Source organism: Lactuca sativa, chromosome 9 (assembly GCF_002870075.4).
Source record: "Lactuca sativa cultivar Salinas chromosome 9, Lsat_Salinas_v11, whole genome shotgun sequence".
Lineage (NCBI taxonomy): Eukaryota > Viridiplantae > Streptophyta > Magnoliopsida > Asterales > Asteraceae > Lactuca > Lactuca sativa.
This window is the reverse complement of record NC_056631.2, coordinates 194,619,800-194,640,449: the sequence shown is the minus strand read 5'-3', so window position 1 is coordinate 194,640,449 and position 20,650 is coordinate 194,619,800. Positions and strand designations below refer to the sequence as shown.

The following is a 20,650-nucleotide window of genomic DNA, read 5'->3' as shown; positions in this document are numbered from 1 at the left end:
AAGTTTATCCATTCCTTTTACCTTAGGGATGAAAGCGATATCTGTGGGCCCCTCGATGATTTAATGATGATACATGTGAGTGCTTGGCCAAGCCAAGACTGATTTGATTTGTTCAATCAGTCAGTCGTCATAAATCAGAATTTGGGAAACAACAAATGGACAGAGAGAATGATTAATAATCCATGTCTCAGTCCATATGATATCTAGAATGGAGGAATATATGATCCCATATCTAATGGACAAGTCATTGACAAAGGTCAGAGTTCATCGACAAGGTCAGAGTTCGACAACAACTTTTGAGAGCTACGATTGCCAGTTAGGTTTGAAGTCATACGCAATAATAGTTTTAGACTTATCCAAGTGGGAGACTGTTGGATTAGTGTCTAGGTCCATAACTATAATTGGTATGTACTTGACCCGACTCGGCATGGTCCATTTGGGTTGCATGGCATCAGAACATTTGGATAGACCGTTTGTGATTAGAGGACATTTGTGACATATTAATATATTATAAGTTCTAATATATTAATATGAAATCATGTTATTTAATTAGTGTTGATCAAGAATTAATTTGGACTTAATTTAGTGATCAAAATAGACTAATTAAATATATGGGGATTGATTGTGAAAATCGTTAATTCTTATATATGTGAGCTTATGATCCAAGATTCCTTATGTTGGGTTTAACCCATGTGGTGACCCATGGATACTCCATGGAGGTTAAAACTCATGGAGCATAAGGAATGGGTAAAGTCATGAGTTACATGGTGTAACCTTAATAGCCACACTATATAAAGACCCCTTTAGCTCAAGAAATTGGCACTAATGATACTTATATGAGGGCTAGCCAATTTGAGCATGAAGTGTCTTCTTTTCATGGTTATTCCAAGTGTTGATGATGTTGTGTGAACCATTTGAGGTGTCACACTTGGGGCACTAGGCTCTCGAGCTTCATGGAGTTAAGCTACATCAACAAGGTATGTATTTCTATATAGTTTATTATTCAAGTATCAAAAGATTGTATGCTAGTTAGGGTAATACCTTGGAACATTCATATTTGCATGTATAATAGAGAAAACATAGATCCAAGGTATTTAGGGTTGCATGTACACTTAGGAGTGTTAGAATGCTCAAAACCCAACAGTACGGTCACGCCTTTGCCTTACCATGAACTCCTCCTGAAGTACTTGAAACAATAAACTGAAAACCGTAAGCCCGAGGGCTTAGTGAATTACCCCCAAATACCAATACCATGCTGAAATACCAAATATGTAACCACAAATCAACAACATGCATACTGGGCCATTGGCCTAACTAGACCGCCCTCCAGGGCCTACAGCCTACTGAATCTACATCGAGCCTTCGGCATGACTGGACCGCCACGTGGGCCTACAGTCTCCCCGGACCGCTCATAGGGTATGTTGGCCTTCAAAACAAAGCAGGACCGCCTCAACCCAAATCAACAAGCAAATAACCATGTGTGCATACAAACATTTACTGGCATATACAAAACATCGAACATATCTATCTCACTGATTACCACACATAGAAATCTCTCATAACTAGAGCACTAACCTAGCAAGTCACTAACATAGCAATCCCTACGGATAATAAGAACATAACATATAGTCTATCTCGATTCTGATATAACAGATCATATCCACATGTAGCATACCGTAACGATAACAACTAAAGGGTCGGCCTTGGTGCCTTAGACCCTATCGATATAGTGAGGATAACTCACCTCGCAGATGTCGACTCGAAAGGTAAACTCCAACTCTCGGATCACTTGACACAGGATCCACCACCTATTACCATAGAACAACATACTCATAAGTCCTTAACCTTTTAAGGTACTCCATAACCCACTAGTCAACCCCTGATCAAAGTCAAAGTCCTCAGTCAAGGTCAACAGTCCATGTTGACCTCAACTCGTTGAGTACCCTCGGCTACTCGTCGAGTTCCTTAAAGCACATTCCAACTTGCCTTGTCATCGGGGTGACTCGTCAAGTTCCTTCGATTCTCGATCAAACTTTAAGACCATCCGTCGAGTTTCCTCCTTGCAACTCGACGGATACACACGCATACATCTCCTGGAGAAAACTCATCCGACTCGCCGAGTTGTTCTTCGACTCGTCGAGTCTTATGGCAATCTTCATCGGACTCGCCGAGTTGTTCTTCCAACTCGTCGAGTTCACAGCCATCTTTATGTGACTCGCCGAGTCAACCTTGCGACTCGCCGAGTCCATTCAGTCCTTTTTCCATACAAACTTGATTTAAGCCATGCAGCGGCTCCAAATCACAGATCCAAGCTTCTAGGGCATGCTTATCACATAAACTTGCAAACTTTATGTGCATGCATGGTTATAAAGGCTCTAAATGTCTATTTTAAGTTCTTAATGGAGCTTCATGCTCAAGAGGGACCTCAATCATGACCAAAATTGTAACTTTATGCTTCTAGAATCCAAGGAGGGTCCAGATCTAAAGTTACAACCTCAGATCTAGCCCATAGCTCATCTTACTAACTTAATATTCCACAACAACCCAAAAATTCAACCAATAGAAGAGATCTACAAGGAAAAATGGCGATTTGGGTACCTCTAGAAGATGGTAACCGAGATAAGTGTTGATTCCTACACTCTACTTGCTCCAATATCCTTCTCCTCCAAGCCTTCTCCCTCCAATAATCCTCTTTTCAAGCTTCAAACACATAATGGGCACACACACACGTATTAGGGTTCTCATGGACTCTCTAGATTTAGGGTTTCATCTGCCAGCTCCTACTCGTCAAGTCCTAATATGGACTCATCGAGTATGGCACTTAACTCGCGATCCCACCCCGCTGCTACCCGACGAGTAGGGCAACCAACTCGTCGAGTAGGGCCTAAACCAATAAATCTTATTTAAAACAATACCTGAGAATCGGTGCGTTACAACTCTCCCCCACTTGAACTAGACTTCACCCTCGAAGTCCGCTGGAATAAACAATGCCGGGTAATGCTCGCGCATCTCCGCCTCCGGCTCCCATGTCCACTCGGATCCCCTCCGATGTTCCCACTGTACATTTACTAAAGGTAATTCTTTGTTCCGCAAAATCTTCTTCTTCCTTTCCAAAATAGCCACATGCCTCTCCACATAGTTCAGGTGCTCATCGACTTAAATATCATCCAACGATACCACTGTCTCCTGGTCCATAATGCATTTTCGGAATTGCGAAACATGGAATGTGCTGTGGATCCGGCTAAGCTCCTTCGGAAGCTCTAGCCTATAAGCCACCCTGCCAACCCTGGCAACAATCCTGAACGGCCCAATGTAACGGGGACCCAATTTTCCCCTCTTCCTGAAGCGAATCACACCCTTCCAGGGTGAGACCTTCAGGAGAACCATGTCATCCACCTGAAATTCCAGTTCAGATCGGCTTCGGTCAGCATAACTTTTCTGCCGACTCTGAGCGGTCTGCAAACGCTGTCTAATATGTTGTATCTTTTTGGTAGTCTGCAGAACTACCTCTATCCGCCTCATTACCCTGTGCCCAATCTCACCCCAGCAGATTGGGGTTCTACACTTCCGGCCATACAACAACTCAAAAAGCGGGGTGCCAATACTGGAATGATAGTTGTTGTTGTAGACGAACTCTGCAAGCGGTAGGTAGGAATCCCAACTCCCACCAAAATCAATAATGCACGCCCTCAACATATCATCGAGGGTCTGGACGGTCCGCTCACTCTGCCCATCTGTCTGCGGATGGAAAGTTGTACTAAAATGCAGTCGCGTACCTAGTTCCTCATGGAACTTCTGCCAAAAACAGGAAGTAAACCTGACATCCTAATCGGAAACGATAAAAACTGGAACCCCATGGCGAGAGACAATCTCGCTGACATACATGTCGGCCAATTTCTCTGCCGACGAAATCTCCCGTATGGCCAAGAAATGGGCACTTTTGGTCAACCAATCCACGATGACCCAAATAGCATCAAACCCCAATTATGCCATTGTATCCAACTGTGCTACCGTATGTAGTTGTGCCATAAAATCCAATTATGTCATGAGAATGCTACAAATGCTCAAGTCAAACTTAACATATAAGTTTTTTTAAGACATTATATATATATATATATATATATATATATATATATATATATATATATATATATATATATATATATATATATATCTTCGTTTGTTAAATTGAAAATTGAACATTCAGTTACATCGTCATCGTCATATATTAATTTTTAGTACCAAAGAGCATTTGTGTGACATCCCCATTTTCACGGCCAGAAAAGACCGATTTTGTTTATGCTTTGTTTGAAAATCATAGTAACATTTTAAATAAAAGTGTTGCGGAATTTGTCCCAAAACAAAATATGATAAAGATTTATCAAAAGCATTTCCATAGAAATGTATTTCCTTAAAAGACTTGGGATGTCATGTTCGTACAGATCAAAAGCATAAACAGTACAATATAAGCCTTACTACATTATTTCATATCTACAGGCCTATATCCGTAATCCCTCGTCCAAACATCATATCTATGCTCAAGCGCCACTACCTGTAATACATAAAACTGAGTGGGTCAGGCTTGGGAGCCTGGTGAGCACATAGCGTTTTCAACCCACAATAAATAAGTTTATTAATTTCATCAATCAACAATAACCCGATTACCCATTCCCGTTATCCTCACTTTACGTCCTCAAACACCTATCATAAGGGACCTAGTCTAAGGATCATCATCGGGATGGACACTACTGCTAAGGGGATTCCTTAACAATAAATGTCCTAAAGGCAACCATGTGGGGGATGGAGTACACCGGTGAACACATCGTTCACAAACACCTACAGCTTGCGAGCCTGCTAGTGTTCCACTGGACTGTCTAGAAGAGTCCGTGGTCGTCATCCATACTCCGCTAGATGATAGAATCAACAACATCAACATCGAGACCTCTCATCATTTTATCACACATCACCTATTACATCTACTCATGTTTTACCCCAACATTTTCGTAGATATAAAATACATATACAGTTTAAATCATTGAAAACATGTATAACAATGTTCATCCAGCATAGATAGCAAGTATTCAGATAATATGCACACATAGCACGTAATTTATATAAAATACTTCATATCTATGTGTAAGCTGAAAGTGACTATGCACTCACCTGAAAGGTGGTGACTCAGCACTTGGACAGCGCTTCGATACTCTCAAAACGATATTCCTTCGATAAAACCTAGTACCAATACCACTAGGGTTTAGTCTAACGATAACCGCAACAAATTAATTAGTATGACTATTATTATTATTATTATTATTATACAAGCGTTAATAACACTCAATATAACTCATAATAATAGCCCAAATAATTATTTTAAGGACCTAATAACATTTCTATAATTATTTGAAAGCTATGTTAAAAATTGCGTAAGCGTAGCTCACTTACAGTGAATTTTGTCGAAAACCGGAACTTAATTGGAGCAGCGTTTCGAAACCGAAAGACTCCTTTTCTCGGGACTCCAGGAGCCTCGGGGCTTCCCTCGGGAGCTAGGGGGTTTATCTAGGGTTTAGGGGGGTTTAGGTTGTAGAGAGAGAAAGAAACTAGAGAGAGAATAGAATTTGTTGTGAAAAATGAAGCTACCTTCAACCCTTTATATAGCCTGCGAGGCCTCGGTACGCTGGGCGTACCTCAGACCTACGTTGGGCGTAATGGTTCGGATAAGACGCGAGGTGGCAGACTCCGGATGGTGCGACGTGGCTCAAGCTGGACCGAACATGGCTATGCGAACGCGGCGCGTACGAGACCGGACGCTGGGCGTAGCGAGGGGGCTAAGTGTCACGATCCGAGGCGACTTCAACGATTATCATCGGACGACTGGGAAAGCGCCACGTCAGCGACTTCGTATCAGATCTCGCAAAATCGAGTACAATCTTTAAAAATTCGTAACTTTCACGTACGAGCTCCGTTTTCGACGTTCTTTATATCCACGTGAAGGTGGGAACGTACTCTACAACTTTCGTTTAGACTCCGTCGGCTAATTTTGACTCGATTTTAAGTTTTATATTATTAACAGGCCGGGACAGGATTGGTCCGTTAAATCCTCATAACTTCTTCATCCGACATCCGTTTTTGCCTATCTTTTTCTCGTTACGCTACTCTTAACGAGATCTTCGATTCTCGTTTAGGTCGTGTCGGCTAAAAATCACTCGATCTAATATTCGAATTTCAGGTTGTACAGTGCTAATCCGAAACTTCGAAAAATCATAACTTCTTCATACGAAGTCAGATTTGGGCGTTCTTTTTATCGATGTTCTTAGTTTAACATATTATACAACTTTTGTTTAGAGCTCTAAGGCTAAATCTTGCTCTATCTTAAATTTACTATTTACGCTTCTCGGTATCGTGTCGGTTCTTTCGGGAAACTTCGACGGGTCATAACTTCTTCGTTATAACTCGGATTTCGGCGTTCCTTATATCCCCGGAATCCTTGTTTCGACCACTACAACTTTTTATAAAGATATCGGGTTTATCTCACACTTTAATTTTAACGTTTATTTTTATTCTTTATTAATTATTCATTTATAATTAAATAATAAGCACAATAACACACATAATTCACATAATACTCAAATATTTCATCTTTATTACTTCAAAAAGAGTTACAATAGTTGACCTAGAATATTACATTGACAAATATGCTTAGCCCTGAAACCCGGGCGTTACAATTCTCTCCCTCTTAGGATGATTCCGTCCCGAAATAATGCATCAGCAAACATATGTGGATAGCAACTCATCATGTCATCCTCTATTTCCCAAGTGAGATTCGGCCCATTCGAATGTTTCCATCGGACTAGCACTAAGTCGACCATCTTGCGTCGTAACTTCTTAGTCTTACGGTCAACAATTGCCTCAGGCTCTTCGATCAGCCTTTTGTTCTCATCCATTCTTAACTCTGAGATTGAAATTATGTCGGGAACATCTCCCGTGAATTTCCTCAAATAACACACATGGAAGGTGTTATGAATACCATTGAGTTCTTCGGGCAATTCCAGCTTGTAAGCTTGGTTCCCTATCTTCTGAAGAACTTTGAACGGTCCAATAAACCTTGGACTCAATTTTCCTCGTTTCCCAAATCGTATAAGTACCTTCCATGGTGAGACTTTTAGCAAAACCGAATCCCCAACTTCGAAGGTTATCGGTCGTCTTTTCTTGTCAGAATAGCTCTTCTGACGATCCTGGGCTGCTAACATTCTTTCCCTAATCACCTTCAACTTTTCAGCAGTCTCATGGACTATCTCGGGGCCCATAAACTGCTTCTCTCTGGCTTCAAGCCAACAAGACGGCGTACGACACTTCTGTCCATACAAGGCTTGATAAGGTGCCATCTTGATGCTCGAGTGGAAACTGTTGTTGTAGGAAAATTCTACTAGAGGTAAGTGCTCGTCCCAATTCCCTTGGAACTCAAGGGTACATGCTCTCAGCATATCTTCCACTGTTTGAATCGTTCTTTCACTCTGACCATCAGTTTGCGGATGATAAGCCGTACTCAAACATAATTTCGTACCCAATTCCTCTTGTAAACTCCTCTAAAACCTCGACGTGAAATGACTATCACGATCTGATACAATCGTAAGAGGGACACCATGAAGTCTTACAATTTACTTCACGTAAGCATTTGTGAGCTTATCCGTAGACCACTTCTCGTTGGCTGCTATGAAGTGTGCACTCTTGGTGAAACGATCCACGACTAACCAAATCATGTCGTGACCGCTCTTTGTCCTGGGTAGTTTGGTCACAAAATCCATGGTGATGTCTTCCCATTTACCCATGGGTACAGGCAAATGTTCTAAACTCCCATACGGTTTTCGATGTTGTGTCTTAACCCTTGCACATGTTACGCACTCGGACACATACTTCGCAACATCGAGCTTCATCGTCGGCCACCAGTAGTAGGGTTTTAGGTCCCTATACATTTTAGTGCTACCGGGATGAATTGATTACATGGTCTTATGTGCTTCTTCCATCAGAAGGTCTCTTATTCCTCCCGTCTTAAGTACCCAAATTCGATCTTGGAATACCTTCGTTGGCTGCTATGAAGTGTGCACTCTTGGTGAAACGATCCACGACTAACCAAATCATGTCGTGACCGCTCTTTGTCCTGGGTAGTTTGGTCACAAAATCCATGGTGATGTCTTCCCATTTACCCATGGGTACAGGCAAATGTTCTAAACTCCCATACGGTTTTCGATGTTGTGTCTTAACCCTTGCACATGTTACGCACTCGGACACATACTTCGCAACATCGAGCTTCATCGTCGGCCACCAGTAGTAGGGTTTTAGGTCCCTATACATTTTAGTGCTACCGGGATGAATTGATTACATGGTCTTATGTGCTTCTTCCATCAGAAGGTCTCTTATTCCTCCCGTCTTAAGTACCCAAATTCGATCTTGGAATACCTTCAGTCCTCGACTGTTTGTACCGAGCACTAATGTTCTTCCCAAACATTCTTCCTTTCGTTCATTCTTCTCTAAAGCTTCTTCCTGAGCTTTCCTGATACTTTCTACAATCGTCGAGACGACTTCAATTCTCAACGCTCTTGGCCTTTTCCTTTCAAGATTGACTTTCCGACTGAGAGTATCAGCAACAACATTTGCTTTACTTGGGTGGTAAAGTATCTCACAGTCGTAGTCCTTGAGTAGTTCTAGCCAGCGTCGTTTCCTCATGTTTAATTCTTTATGATTAAAGAGATATTGGAGACTCTTATGATCAGTGAACAACTTGCACTTCGTGTCGTAGAGGTAATGCGTCCATATCTTTAGAGCGAAAACTACCGCTGCCAACTCCAAATCGTGAGTGGGGTAGTTCATTTCGTGCTCTTTCAATTGTCGAGATGCGTATGCTATCACCTTTTCTCTTTGGGTCAGAACACAACCCAAACCGACTTCAGAAGCGTCACTATAAACCGCAAAATCTTCAACTCCATCGGGTAGAGAAAGTATCGGTGCTTCACATAACTTCTTCTTTAGCTTCTCGAATGCCTCATCGTGTTTTTCACTCCACGTATACGTATCCCCTTTATGGGTCAAAGCTGTTAACGGAGCAGCTATCGAAGAAAGGCCTTGGATAAATCGTCGATAATATCCGGCTAATCCTAAAAAGCTTCGAATCTCCGTGGGACTTTTCGGACGTTCCCACTTCATCACAACCTCGATCTTTGTGGGGTCCACCATTATTCCTTCCTGGTTAACAACATGACCCAAGAATTGAACTTCTCGGATCCAAAAATCACACTTGGAGAACTTTGCAAAAAGCTTCTCCTTCTTTAACCCTTCTAATACTTCCCGTAGATGCTTGCCATGCTCCTTTTGGCTTTTTGAGTAAATGAGAATGTCGTCGATGAACACTATCACAGATTTATCGAGGAATGGTTTACAAACCCTGTTCATCAAATCCATGAATGTTGCAGGAGCATTGGTTAGTCCAAATGACATAATCAAGAACTCATAGTGTCCATATCTTGTCCTGAATGTAGTCTTCTCAATATCCTGCTCTCTCACCTTCAGCTGATGATATCCTGACCTAAGATCGATATTTGAGAAGTAGCTCGAACCTTGCAGCTGATCGAATAGGTCATCAATCCTCGGCAATGGATACTTGTTCTTCACCGTTGCCTTATTCAACTCTCGGTAGTCTATACACATTCTCATACTTTCGTCCTTTTTCTTCACGAATAACACCAGAACTCCCCAGGGTGATGAACTAGGTCGAATGAAACTGTTGTCCAACAGCTCCTGAAGTTGCGTCATAAGCTCCTTCATCTCCGTCGGTGCTAATCGGTAAAGTGCCTTTGCTATCGGTGTTGTTCCTGGTAACAAGTCTATACGAAATTCCACTTTCCTATCAGGTGGTAATCCGGGAAGATCTTCGGGAAAGACTTCCGGATAATCACACACAACCGGTATATTATGCACCTCTTTCTTCTCCTTCTTAGCATCGATTACGAATGCCAAGTACGATGCACATCCTTTGGACAAACATTTCCTGGCTTTCATCAGGGATATGATTCCAAAATTCACTCTGTGCTTGTCCCCATACACCATAAATGATTCTTTTCCAGGTGGGTTCACCCTTACTATCTTCTTTCGGCATTGAATCTCAGCATCGTTGGCGCTAAGCCAATCCATACCCAAAACGATGTTGAAACCGTTTAACTCTATGGGTAATAGCTCTTCGTGGAATTCGTTTCCGTTTAGGTCAATGACGATGTTCCTAATACGATTACTAACATGTACGAATTTTCCACTGGCAACTTCTACAATCAGGGTATTATCTAGTTTTTTCTACACGCAATGCTAATTTCCCACCAAATTTATGCGACACAAAGGAGTAGTTGGCTCCGGAATCAAATAGTATATTCGCAGGCAAACCATTTACAAGAAAGGTACCTGAAGCGACGTCTGCTGCCTCCTTCGCAGCCTCGAGCGTCATCTGGAAGGCTCTCGCCTTCGGTTTTGGTGGTATGTTGGATCTTCCTGCCTCCTTCTTCTTCGGGAAATCCTTTGAAATGTACCCCTCCTCGTTGCACTCATAACAAACCTTCTTAGTGAACGTGCATTCATTGGCATAGTGCCCAGGCTTTCCGCATTTGAAACAAGTGACCCCTCCGTCACACTTCCCAGAGTGCTTCTTCTTACACTTGTCACACCACTTCGCTTCTGATCCTCCTCCTCTCGAACCAGACTTCGAGAATCTACCCTTCTTACCGGACCTCGAGGATCCGTCAAATTTCCTTTTCTCTCCCACCTCCACTCTCTCTATACCCTTCTCTCGTATCTGGGTCTCCACATTCTTAGCAGCCCAGATGGCGGCTTTCAGAGTGGTAGTTTGCTTGACCATTGGACCGAAGTCCGCTGGTAATCCGAGGGCAAATTTGTTAACCTTGGAGAGTTCAGTTGGAACGAGGTGAGGAACAAGCTTTATTTTCTCAGTAAAGCTTGCAGCGTATTCAGTAACACTCATTCTTCCCTTCTTCAGATTCTGGAATTCGTTGTTGATCTCCAGAAGATCCTGCTCAGAGCAGTATTGCATCTTCAACTGTACCAGAAAATCCTCCCACGATATCTTGCTTGCTTCACCTTTGGGCATTGAATCAGCTAGTAGCTTCCACCAGCTTAGTACTCCAGATTTCAACAGAGGAACCGCGAGAGCGGTCTTCTGCCTGTTGCTACACTCGCAACTCTCAAACATCGTCTCCATTTCAGAGATCCAGTTCATGACTTCCACCGGTGTCGGGCTTCCAGATAGACTCGGTGGTTTGGATGCCATGAAATCCTTGTATTTGCATCCACGTCCGTCATTTTCTCCATCCTGGTGGTTTTGCCTAACTATCAGTGGGTTGGCTTGACCAACAGTCCCACTGTAGTTTCCCTCTTCAGTCTGCCCTTCGTTCAACTCGGGCTGTTCAATCTGAATAGTCTCTTCCTCTCGATTTTGCTGGAGCAAACGTCTGGTTTCCTCCATTTGACGATCCAACATCGCTTGGATCATCGCTTGCACTCCGGCCATCGTGACTGGCTCAGGTGCAACTTCTTCAATAACAGGTATTTGCTGAACCACTGGGGGTTGGTTCCTATCTCCATCTGCGTTCACGTTTTCGCTACGGGTCCTTGCCATCTTGATCTATACACCGAATAAGGTGAATTTAGATCTTTATTTAGGATAGACGTTTAAATCGTCCTTATCACCCCGAAACGTTTACATGCTAGTTCTAATATCGTAGTCGTACGTTTAGAATCCTAAACACATAAGGTTTCCAGATCCGGTCGGCAACAGACCATATATCCGAACAATTAACAACATATCTGGCACAAATCATTTAGCACATAAAAACATTTTAGGCATAATTCCTAAAATAAGCTAGTGCTCACACCTCACAATCATCGCTTAGCATTCTAAGTTTAAGTCTAGAAATCCTACAAATTCCTAGTTCGCTTAAACTAATGCTCTGATACCAACTGTGACATCCCCATTTTCACGACCAGAAAAGACCGATTTTGTTTATGCTTTGTTTGAAAATCATAGTAACATTTTAAATAAAAGTGTTGCGGAATTTGTCCCAAAACAAAATATGATAAAGATTTATCAAAAGCATTTCCATAGAAATGTATTTCCTTAAAAGACTTGGGATGTCATGTTCGTACAGATCAAAAGCATAAACAGTACAATATAAGCCTTACTACATTATTTCATATCTACAGGCCTATATCCGTAATCCCTCGTCCAAACATCATATCTATGCTCAAGCGCCACTACCTGTAATACATAAAACTGAGTGGGTCAGGCTTGGGAGCCTGGTGAGCACATAGGGTTTTCAACCCACAATAAATAAGTTTATTAATTTCATCAATCAACAATAACCCGATTACCCATTCCCGTTATCCTCACTTTACGTCCTCAAAACACCTATCATAAGGGACCTAGTCTAAGGATCATCATCGGGATGGACACTACTGCTAAGGGGATTCCTTAACAATAAATGTCCTAAAGGCAACCATGTGGGGGATGGAGTACACCGGTGAACACATCGTTCACAAACACCTACAGCTTGCGAGCCTGCTAGTGTTCCACTGGACTGTCTAGAAGAGTCCGTGGTCGTCATCCATACTCCGCTAGATGACAGAATCAACAACATCAACATCGACGCCTCTCATCATTTTATCACACATCACCTATTACATATACCCATGTTTTACTCCAACATTTTCGTAGATATAAAATACATATACAGTTTAAATCATTGAAAACATGTATAACAATGTTCATCAAGCATAGATAGCAAGTATTCAGATAATATGCACACATAGCATGTAATTTATATAAAATACTTCATAACAATGTTCATCCGGGACAGGATTGGTCCGTTAAATCCTCATAACTTCTTCATCCGACATCCGTTTTCGCCCATCTTTTTCTCGTTACGCTACTCTTAACGAGATCTTCGATTCTCGTTTAGGTCGTGTTGGCTAAAAATCACTCGATCTAATATTCGAATTTCGGGCTGTACACTGCTAATCCGAAACTTTGAAAAATCATAACTTCTTCAGACGAAGTCAGATTTGGGCATTCTTTTTATCGATGTTCTTAGTTTAACATATTCTACAACTTTCGTTTAGAGCGCTAAGGCTAAATCTTGCTCTATCGTAAATTTACTATTTACGCTTCCCGGTATCGTGCCGGTTCTTTCGCGGAACTTCGACGGGTCATAACTTCTTCGTTATAACTCGGATTTCGGCGTTCCTTATACCCCCAGAATCCTTGTTTCGACCACTACAACTTTTTATAAAGATATCGGGTTTATCTCACACTTTAATTTTAACGCTTATTTTTATTCTTTATTAATTATTCATTTATAATTAAATAATAAGCACAATAACACACATAATTCACATAATACTCAAATATTTCATCTTTATTACTTCAAAAAGAGTTACAATAGTTGACCTAGACTATTACATTGAGAAATATGCTTAGCCCTGAAACACGGACGTTATAAAACACGGACGTTACAATTTGGTCTAACAGTATCAAAACATTACCCACGGGGTTGAGGATTCCAGTCTCGTGGTGACAATATAATTTAGACGGATTTTTGTTTTTGTCGTTCTAAAAATACGTTAACTCTTAGTGAATTAATTATTTTAATGATTTTATTAACAATTAAAAAAATACAAATAAAAAGAAAAAGGAATACCGAAAAGGCAAAATATCAATAGCTTGGTTGGGCAGTTAATCACGCGTTATAACGTTTCGCGGAGGTGTAACAATGCGATTTATTGTAATTATAGTCACCACTATAGAGACGATACAACCGTTATCTGAATAAATTCCATTTTTGAACTATTTTACATAAATAAAATGTTTTTGTGCCGTTACATTGAATAAATATGTTTTTTCTTAACCCAAACTAAAATATTGATTAAGTCGACTTCTAGTCATACCACATATGTATTGTCTTATTAATTGTATTGAAGACTTAAAGTATTAGAGTGTGATTAATTATCAAATTGCATAATTTATTTTGTTGATTATTATTGTGTTGAAGTATGATTAACATGCTTTAGTACCAAAGAGCATTTGGTCTAACAATATCAAAATATTACCCACGGGATTGAGGATTCAAGTCCCGTGGTGACAACATAATTTAAACGGATTTGTGTTTGTCGTGCTAAAAATACATTAACTCTTAGTGAATTAATTATTTTAATGAATTTTATTAACGTTTAAAAAAATACAAATAAAAAGAAAAAGGAATACTGAAAAGCCAAAATATCAATAGCTTGGTTGGACAGTTAATCGCACGTTATAATGTTTCGTGGAGGTGTAACAATGCGATTTACTGCAATTATAGTCACCACTATAGTGGCGCTACAACCGTTATCTGAATAAATTCAATTTTTGAACTATTTTACATAAATAAAATGTTTTTGTGCCATTACATTGAATAAAGATGTTTTTTCTTAGCCCAAACTAAAATATTGATTAAGTCTACTTCTACTCATACCACATATGTATTGTCTTGCTAATTGTATTGAAGACTTAAAGTATTAGAGTGTGATTAATTATTAAATTGCATAATTTATGATGTTGATTATTATTGTGTTGAAGTATGATTAACATGCTAAGTATGACTTTATTTCTTGTTGATTGTGTCAAAATATGATTAAATGTGACATTGATAACATGTTTTTGAAGTATGATTAACTAATCCGATTAAAGTATGATTAACATGTTATATATATATATATATATATATATATATATATGCTTAAGTTATTTTGTTTTAACTATTTATTGTGTGCATGTATGATTGATTCTGGACAAATCATTTTAGTTATTTTAAGAAAATAATTAATGCATATTAAATGTTGAAGACATAATGAGTATTAATTAAATATTCGACATTTAATATCCATTAATTAGTTTCTTAAAATAACTAAAATGATTGGTCAAGAATTAATCATACATGCAACCTACCTATATATATTCCAAAATAAAAATTCCAAAAAAGGACGCACAGCTTGTTGCCTGTTTGCCTTCAATCGATATATATTGAACTTTTATATTTTAAATATTTAAAGGTTAAAGCTATATTGCGATAATCTGCGGGCAAACTTAAAAACAGGTTATTTATTTATTTACTAGTTGTGAAACCCGTATATTATACGGGTTGATTAAAACAAAATGTTAAATAGAAACGATTAAATGAGAAATTTATTTGAATTTGAAATTTGAAATAAATAAAAATTATAAGAAAAAAAAAACATGCAAAAAATAAATAAATTAAAATTATTGTTTAGTTATCAGACCCGTATACTAAACAGGTTAATTATAACAAAATGTTAAACACAAAGGTTTAAACTGTAAATTTATTTGAATTTTAAAATTTAAAATTTGAAATTAATATCATTATGGTAGGTTTAATTTATGGAAACTAATTAATAATATATTAGAAATGGAAAATGAAATAAATGACAAGTGGAAAATAAATATATATCTATAAATTATGACAAAATGACATGTAGCAAATTAAATGAGAGAAGGACGTGTGACAAAATTATTCTTATTTATTAGGATAGATTTTTATGGTTTCGTGTTTAGTTTGTTTAACAATTATAGATGGAACGAAAATACATTTACTTGTGTAGATAACATGAGCTATAAAATAAGGGCCTTAAAAATAATAAGAAACAAAAACAATTTATCCATTTTAATTGTGATGGTAGTTGTGATCACTGGCCGCGCACGTGATAGGTTGGCATTCACAAGAACTTGCCTTCTAACCCACCCGTTTCTCACGCTTCTTACCCCAACCCCAAAACCCCACCACCTTCAAACCTCCTCTCTCTCTGTTCCTTCCCACTTCGCAATGTACTTCCTTTCCCCATTCCCAATCCCACCAGACATCTAGAAATGTACTCCGCCGTTGCACAACCACCTCCGCCGCTTTCTCCCGTCGACACCCTTCACCAAACCACCACCCTCCTCTCCACAATACTCCCGGCGTCGTCCTCCGTCAACTCCTTCACCTCCCGTTGGCAAGTTATCCGTTCAAAGCTTGTCGTTCTCAGCTCTTCATTATCAAGCATTTCCGATTCGACTCACTGGTCGGAAAATCATATCCTCCAGACGTTACTCCCGGACCTTTTATCCACCCTCCGCCGTATCCAAACCCTATGCGACCAATGCACCGATTTCAGTTACAAAGCTGGGAAGCTCCTTATGCAGAGTGACCTCGACATGGCGACCGGTTGGCTATCTAAGCAGCTTCAAGACCTTGATTTGCTCATCCGCTCCGGCGTCCTCTGTCATTCAACTGCGATTGTTCTCTCTCAACCCGCACCTGGATCTTCTTCAGAAGATTTAGGTTTTTTCGTTAGAGACGTTTTCACTAGATTGCAGATTGGGGGAGTGGAGTTTAAGAGAAAGGCAATGGAATGTCTTGTGCAATTACTTATCGAAGATGAAAAGGCTGTTAAAGTAGTTGCGAATGAAGGTAATATAAGGTATTTGATTCAGCTTCTTGATGTTAACGATCTTAGTGAACAAGCGGTGTCTGCTGTATCGATTCTCGCCTGCGCAAGCGAAGAATCTCGAAAAACGGTTTTCGAGGAAGGTGGATTAGGGCCGTTGTTGAGGATTCTGGAATATGGTTCTGTTCAATTGAAAGAAAAGGCGTCTATTGCCGTTGAAGCAATCACCGGCGATGTTGATAATGCGTGGGCTATTACGGCGTACGGCGGTGTTCCGATACTACTTGATGTCTGTAGATCTGGATCGTTAACTGCGCAATCACACGCAATCGGCGCTATTATGAACGTCGCGTCGGTTGAAGACGTTCGTGTTTATTTATGCGAAGAATCTGCGGTTGCGGTGATGGTTCAGCTACTTGTTTCCGGCTGCGCCGCTTCACAAGAAAAATCGGCTCACTGTATTGCGATTGTCGCTTCATCGAGCAAGTATTTCAGGAGCTTGTTGATACAAGAGAAAGGATTGGAAAGCCTTTTACATTTGCTTCACAGATCATCAAATCCAGATACATTAGAGTACGTATTACGTTCAATTCACTCACTCTCCACTTCCGATTCTGTTTCCCGATTGTTATCCGCATCATCGATTTTCATAACACAAATCGCCGAATTCATCGAGCAAGGAAATCCAACTCTACAACAAATATCAACTTCAATACTAGCTAATTTATGTATTACCGATTCTAACAAGCGTGGAATCGTCGGATGCATGGGACCTCTGGTAAAACTTATGGAATCGGCTAAACCGGTAGGGTTACAAGAGGCAGCAATGCAAGCATTAACTTCTCTGTTGTCGGTGAAACAAAATCGAAGCTTTTTTGCGAGAGATGAGAAGAGCATGATGAGGCTAGTTCATATGTTGGATCCGTTGACCGAATCGGTTCCGAAAAAGTTTCCGGTGGCGGTTGTTTATACATTGATGACCGACGGAAGCAACACCTGCCGGCGGAAGCTAATGGAAGCCGGTGCCAACAGTTACTTGCAGCGGCTGAGTGAAACGGAGGTCGTCGGAGCTAAGAAAGCGTTACAGAGACTTTCCGGTAGCCGGCTGAAGAGTATTTTCAACAGAAGTTGGAAAGAGTAGAAACCTAAATCGAACTTCCTCCCAAGGTACTTTCGTGACACTTGTCGATAAAAAATAACTTTATCACTTTGCCCCTTAAAATTTGTGAGTAAATAAAAATGAGATAATTTGCCTTTTTCGTACCAAAACATTTTTATTTTCATTTTTCGTCCTTATTTAAGGTTTTTATAGTTTTTATTATGCATTTGGTCATTTTCTAAGTAAAATGATGATTTTAGTAATTTTGTTCCAAATTGATTAAAAAAAATGCACATGAAAACTTGTATAACAAGAATTAAAAAAAAGTTATAGTTGTTGATTGAATCAGACTTAACTTCTTACAAGGCCCAGTAAGAAGCATATAAGAGGCTATAAGATCGAATCAAAGCCTTCTAATAATCTAATTTATGATATAAACAGTCTGAATCTGATAAAGTCAGATTCAATCTTTTATCAGATCCAATAAAATGCGTATCAAACAACTCTTAGCTATGGTTCCGGACCAAAAATGTAATTTACTCTAAAAACTAAAATGTGGCTTGTAATATTAATTTATCAAAATTTGGACTAAAACGTCAAATAAGTGGCAACCATAGGGACCAAAACTGTAATTACTTTTTGATTAATTTGTTAAAAAGTAGATTGTTATTGAAGTCGGCAATTTAAATATAAAATAACTTTTATTATTGTTATTGTTGTCACGTGGGCGTCGGTTTCCTTCATCATTTATGTCTATGCTTTCACGTGAATCGTGATCAATTAGGCATATTTGGGAATGCTTTGTTTCTAATTTATTTTGTTTTGTAAATGTGAATGATTTTGTATCATGATCGACCTCTTTCATATTTAACCCGAATTAAATTTTAGATATTTCATTTAGTAGACAAATTTTAGATCTATTATATGTGACATTCTATTATCTTTGAAAACAAAATAATTTGGTAAATCATTTTTTATTGGTTTATCTAACATAACCTACAATAATACTTATATCACTTTGTTACAAATGTCAAACATCACTAGTTAAATCTTCAACAAAAAAAATTGAATTAAGAGGTCAAAGTTTTTATTTTTAACAAAAAAACTTTTAATTCAAAAGTGCTTCAAGTAGTTTTTTTTTATAGATTTTAGATTTTTTTATAACAAAAAGCTTCCAATCAAAAGCTACTTCAACTAGTTTTTGAGATCTTTGAAACTTTTTGTAGTTTTTATGTTTTTTTATAATTTTATATATTTAAAAAACTTACAATTAGTTGTGAAATATTTCTACACAAATAAAATCTATATCATAAATCTCATCTTTTGTCTTGTAGGGGCTTATTTGGACTCATCTAGCTCTTGCGGAAGTTCACACGGTAACAAATCACAGTTAACTAGTTATACACATGGGTGAATATCTACCTTAAATATACATTTATAGTATTATACTACTACATGTATTTTAATAGAATAAAAAATATATAAAATGTAAATTTTAGTCAAGAGTTTTAGATAGGATATTCATTTTTCATTTTTTTGGAAGAGGGTTGTTACTTCTTTTGTACTTTAATAATGATTAACTTGTTCTAGATGACATTTTGCTTGTTTTTTACTTTAATCATAATCACTTGTAGATGTATATGATTATCTTTATCTTGTATATATTCCGTTTTCGTTTTTTGAATGTCTATACACGTAGAGGTTTATGGACAAAGAAAAATAGATGTAGAACAAAATGTTGTATGGAAAACATATATGCCTAAAGTTAAGAATATATTGGTGTTGTAAAAGGAAGTTATGTAAGTTGAGCTTAGAAATTGGTTGAATAAATTATAAATAAGATCGTCTACATTTATATTTTTCTATTTTTTATGGAATAATTTGTTCATGATGCTTTATATGTTGTGGAGTATCAAGTACCAACTATAAGATTTGATTGAGTGTTAGAATGAAGACAAGTTGAATATCATGAAATTACAAAACTAAGAAATTAGACTGAAAAAATGAGTTGTGTTTGCGAAAGGTCGGCAAGTATTTACGGATAGTAGGTCATGAAAAGGGCTGTCATGGAAAGAACATGTCGCCATATAAGAACTTTGTGTGATGTATAGTCATTTATTACTCCACCTAATGATATTTCATATTTATGTAGAGAGATAAAACATAAATTCCATAGAAAAAGCATGAATGTGTTATGTTGCATTTTTGTTGAGTTGTAGAGACTATGGTGGTAGAGGTCAAAGATGTCCCAAATTGGACTCCAATGACGTTGGTGAATAATATACTAACATCAAACCAAGGGTGAACATTGTTAGTGTTACACACTCTTTAGAGTAAATTTATTTTTCTCTACCTAACTCTATATATAGAGCACAATATAATTGCATATTGACCTCGGGATTTGTTTGTTAGCGAAGATAACATAATTATCCTAATAATGTGAACCATGTAACTATTGTCTTATTTACTTTTTTTTTCTAATTTTTGAATTGTGTACTTTTCGTCTGAATATCAATATCTAATATGTAACGTCCTAAATTTCAAATTAAAATTTTCACTTTTATTAAAAGCAATCATTCCAATTTCATTCCCAAAAGATAGATAAATAACTATTGTTCAAGTTTTGACAAATCATAATCAAAATCAAAGTAATAAAAGATAGTGAAATCAAATGTGCGGAAGTCTCCAAAATATATACACGGATGCAATCCAGTCAAGTTGTGTCATTCCCTTTACTGCTAGAACAACCTGAAATATTTGAATTTAAACTAGTAAGCATAAACCTTAATGAGTTTCTTAAAATATCACATACCCATGTGAATGCTATGATCTCGTCATAGTCTTTTATGCAAGTGATATGCCCATCATACTCTTTCATACTTTTGCTATGGGCCTCGTCATTTTTCATACAAAAGGTCACAAGATAGACCTGTCAACAGGGCCGGTCCATATATATTTTGGGTCCGGGGCAAGAAAGCCCCCAAAGTCATGATATAATAAAGATTTGAAATAGACACCATTTAC

The 20,650-nt window shown here is 38.5% G+C and overlaps 1 protein-coding gene across 1 annotated transcript; it reads left to right on the top strand.

Moving 5' to 3' along the window:
• Positions 1–15,820: 15,820 nt before the first annotated feature.
• On the top strand, positions 15,821–19,220 carry LOC111921125 (vacuolar protein 8). The gene is made up of 2 exons (XM_023916704.3): positions 15,821–17,694; positions 18,961–19,220. The coding sequence occupies exon 1, from the start codon at positions 15,968–15,970 to the stop codon at positions 17,666–17,668; it is 1,701 nt and encodes a 566-aa protein (XP_023772472.1). The 5' UTR covers positions 15,821–15,967; the 3' UTR covers positions 17,669–17,694; positions 18,961–19,220.
• Positions 19,221–20,650: the final 1,430 nt, after the last annotated feature.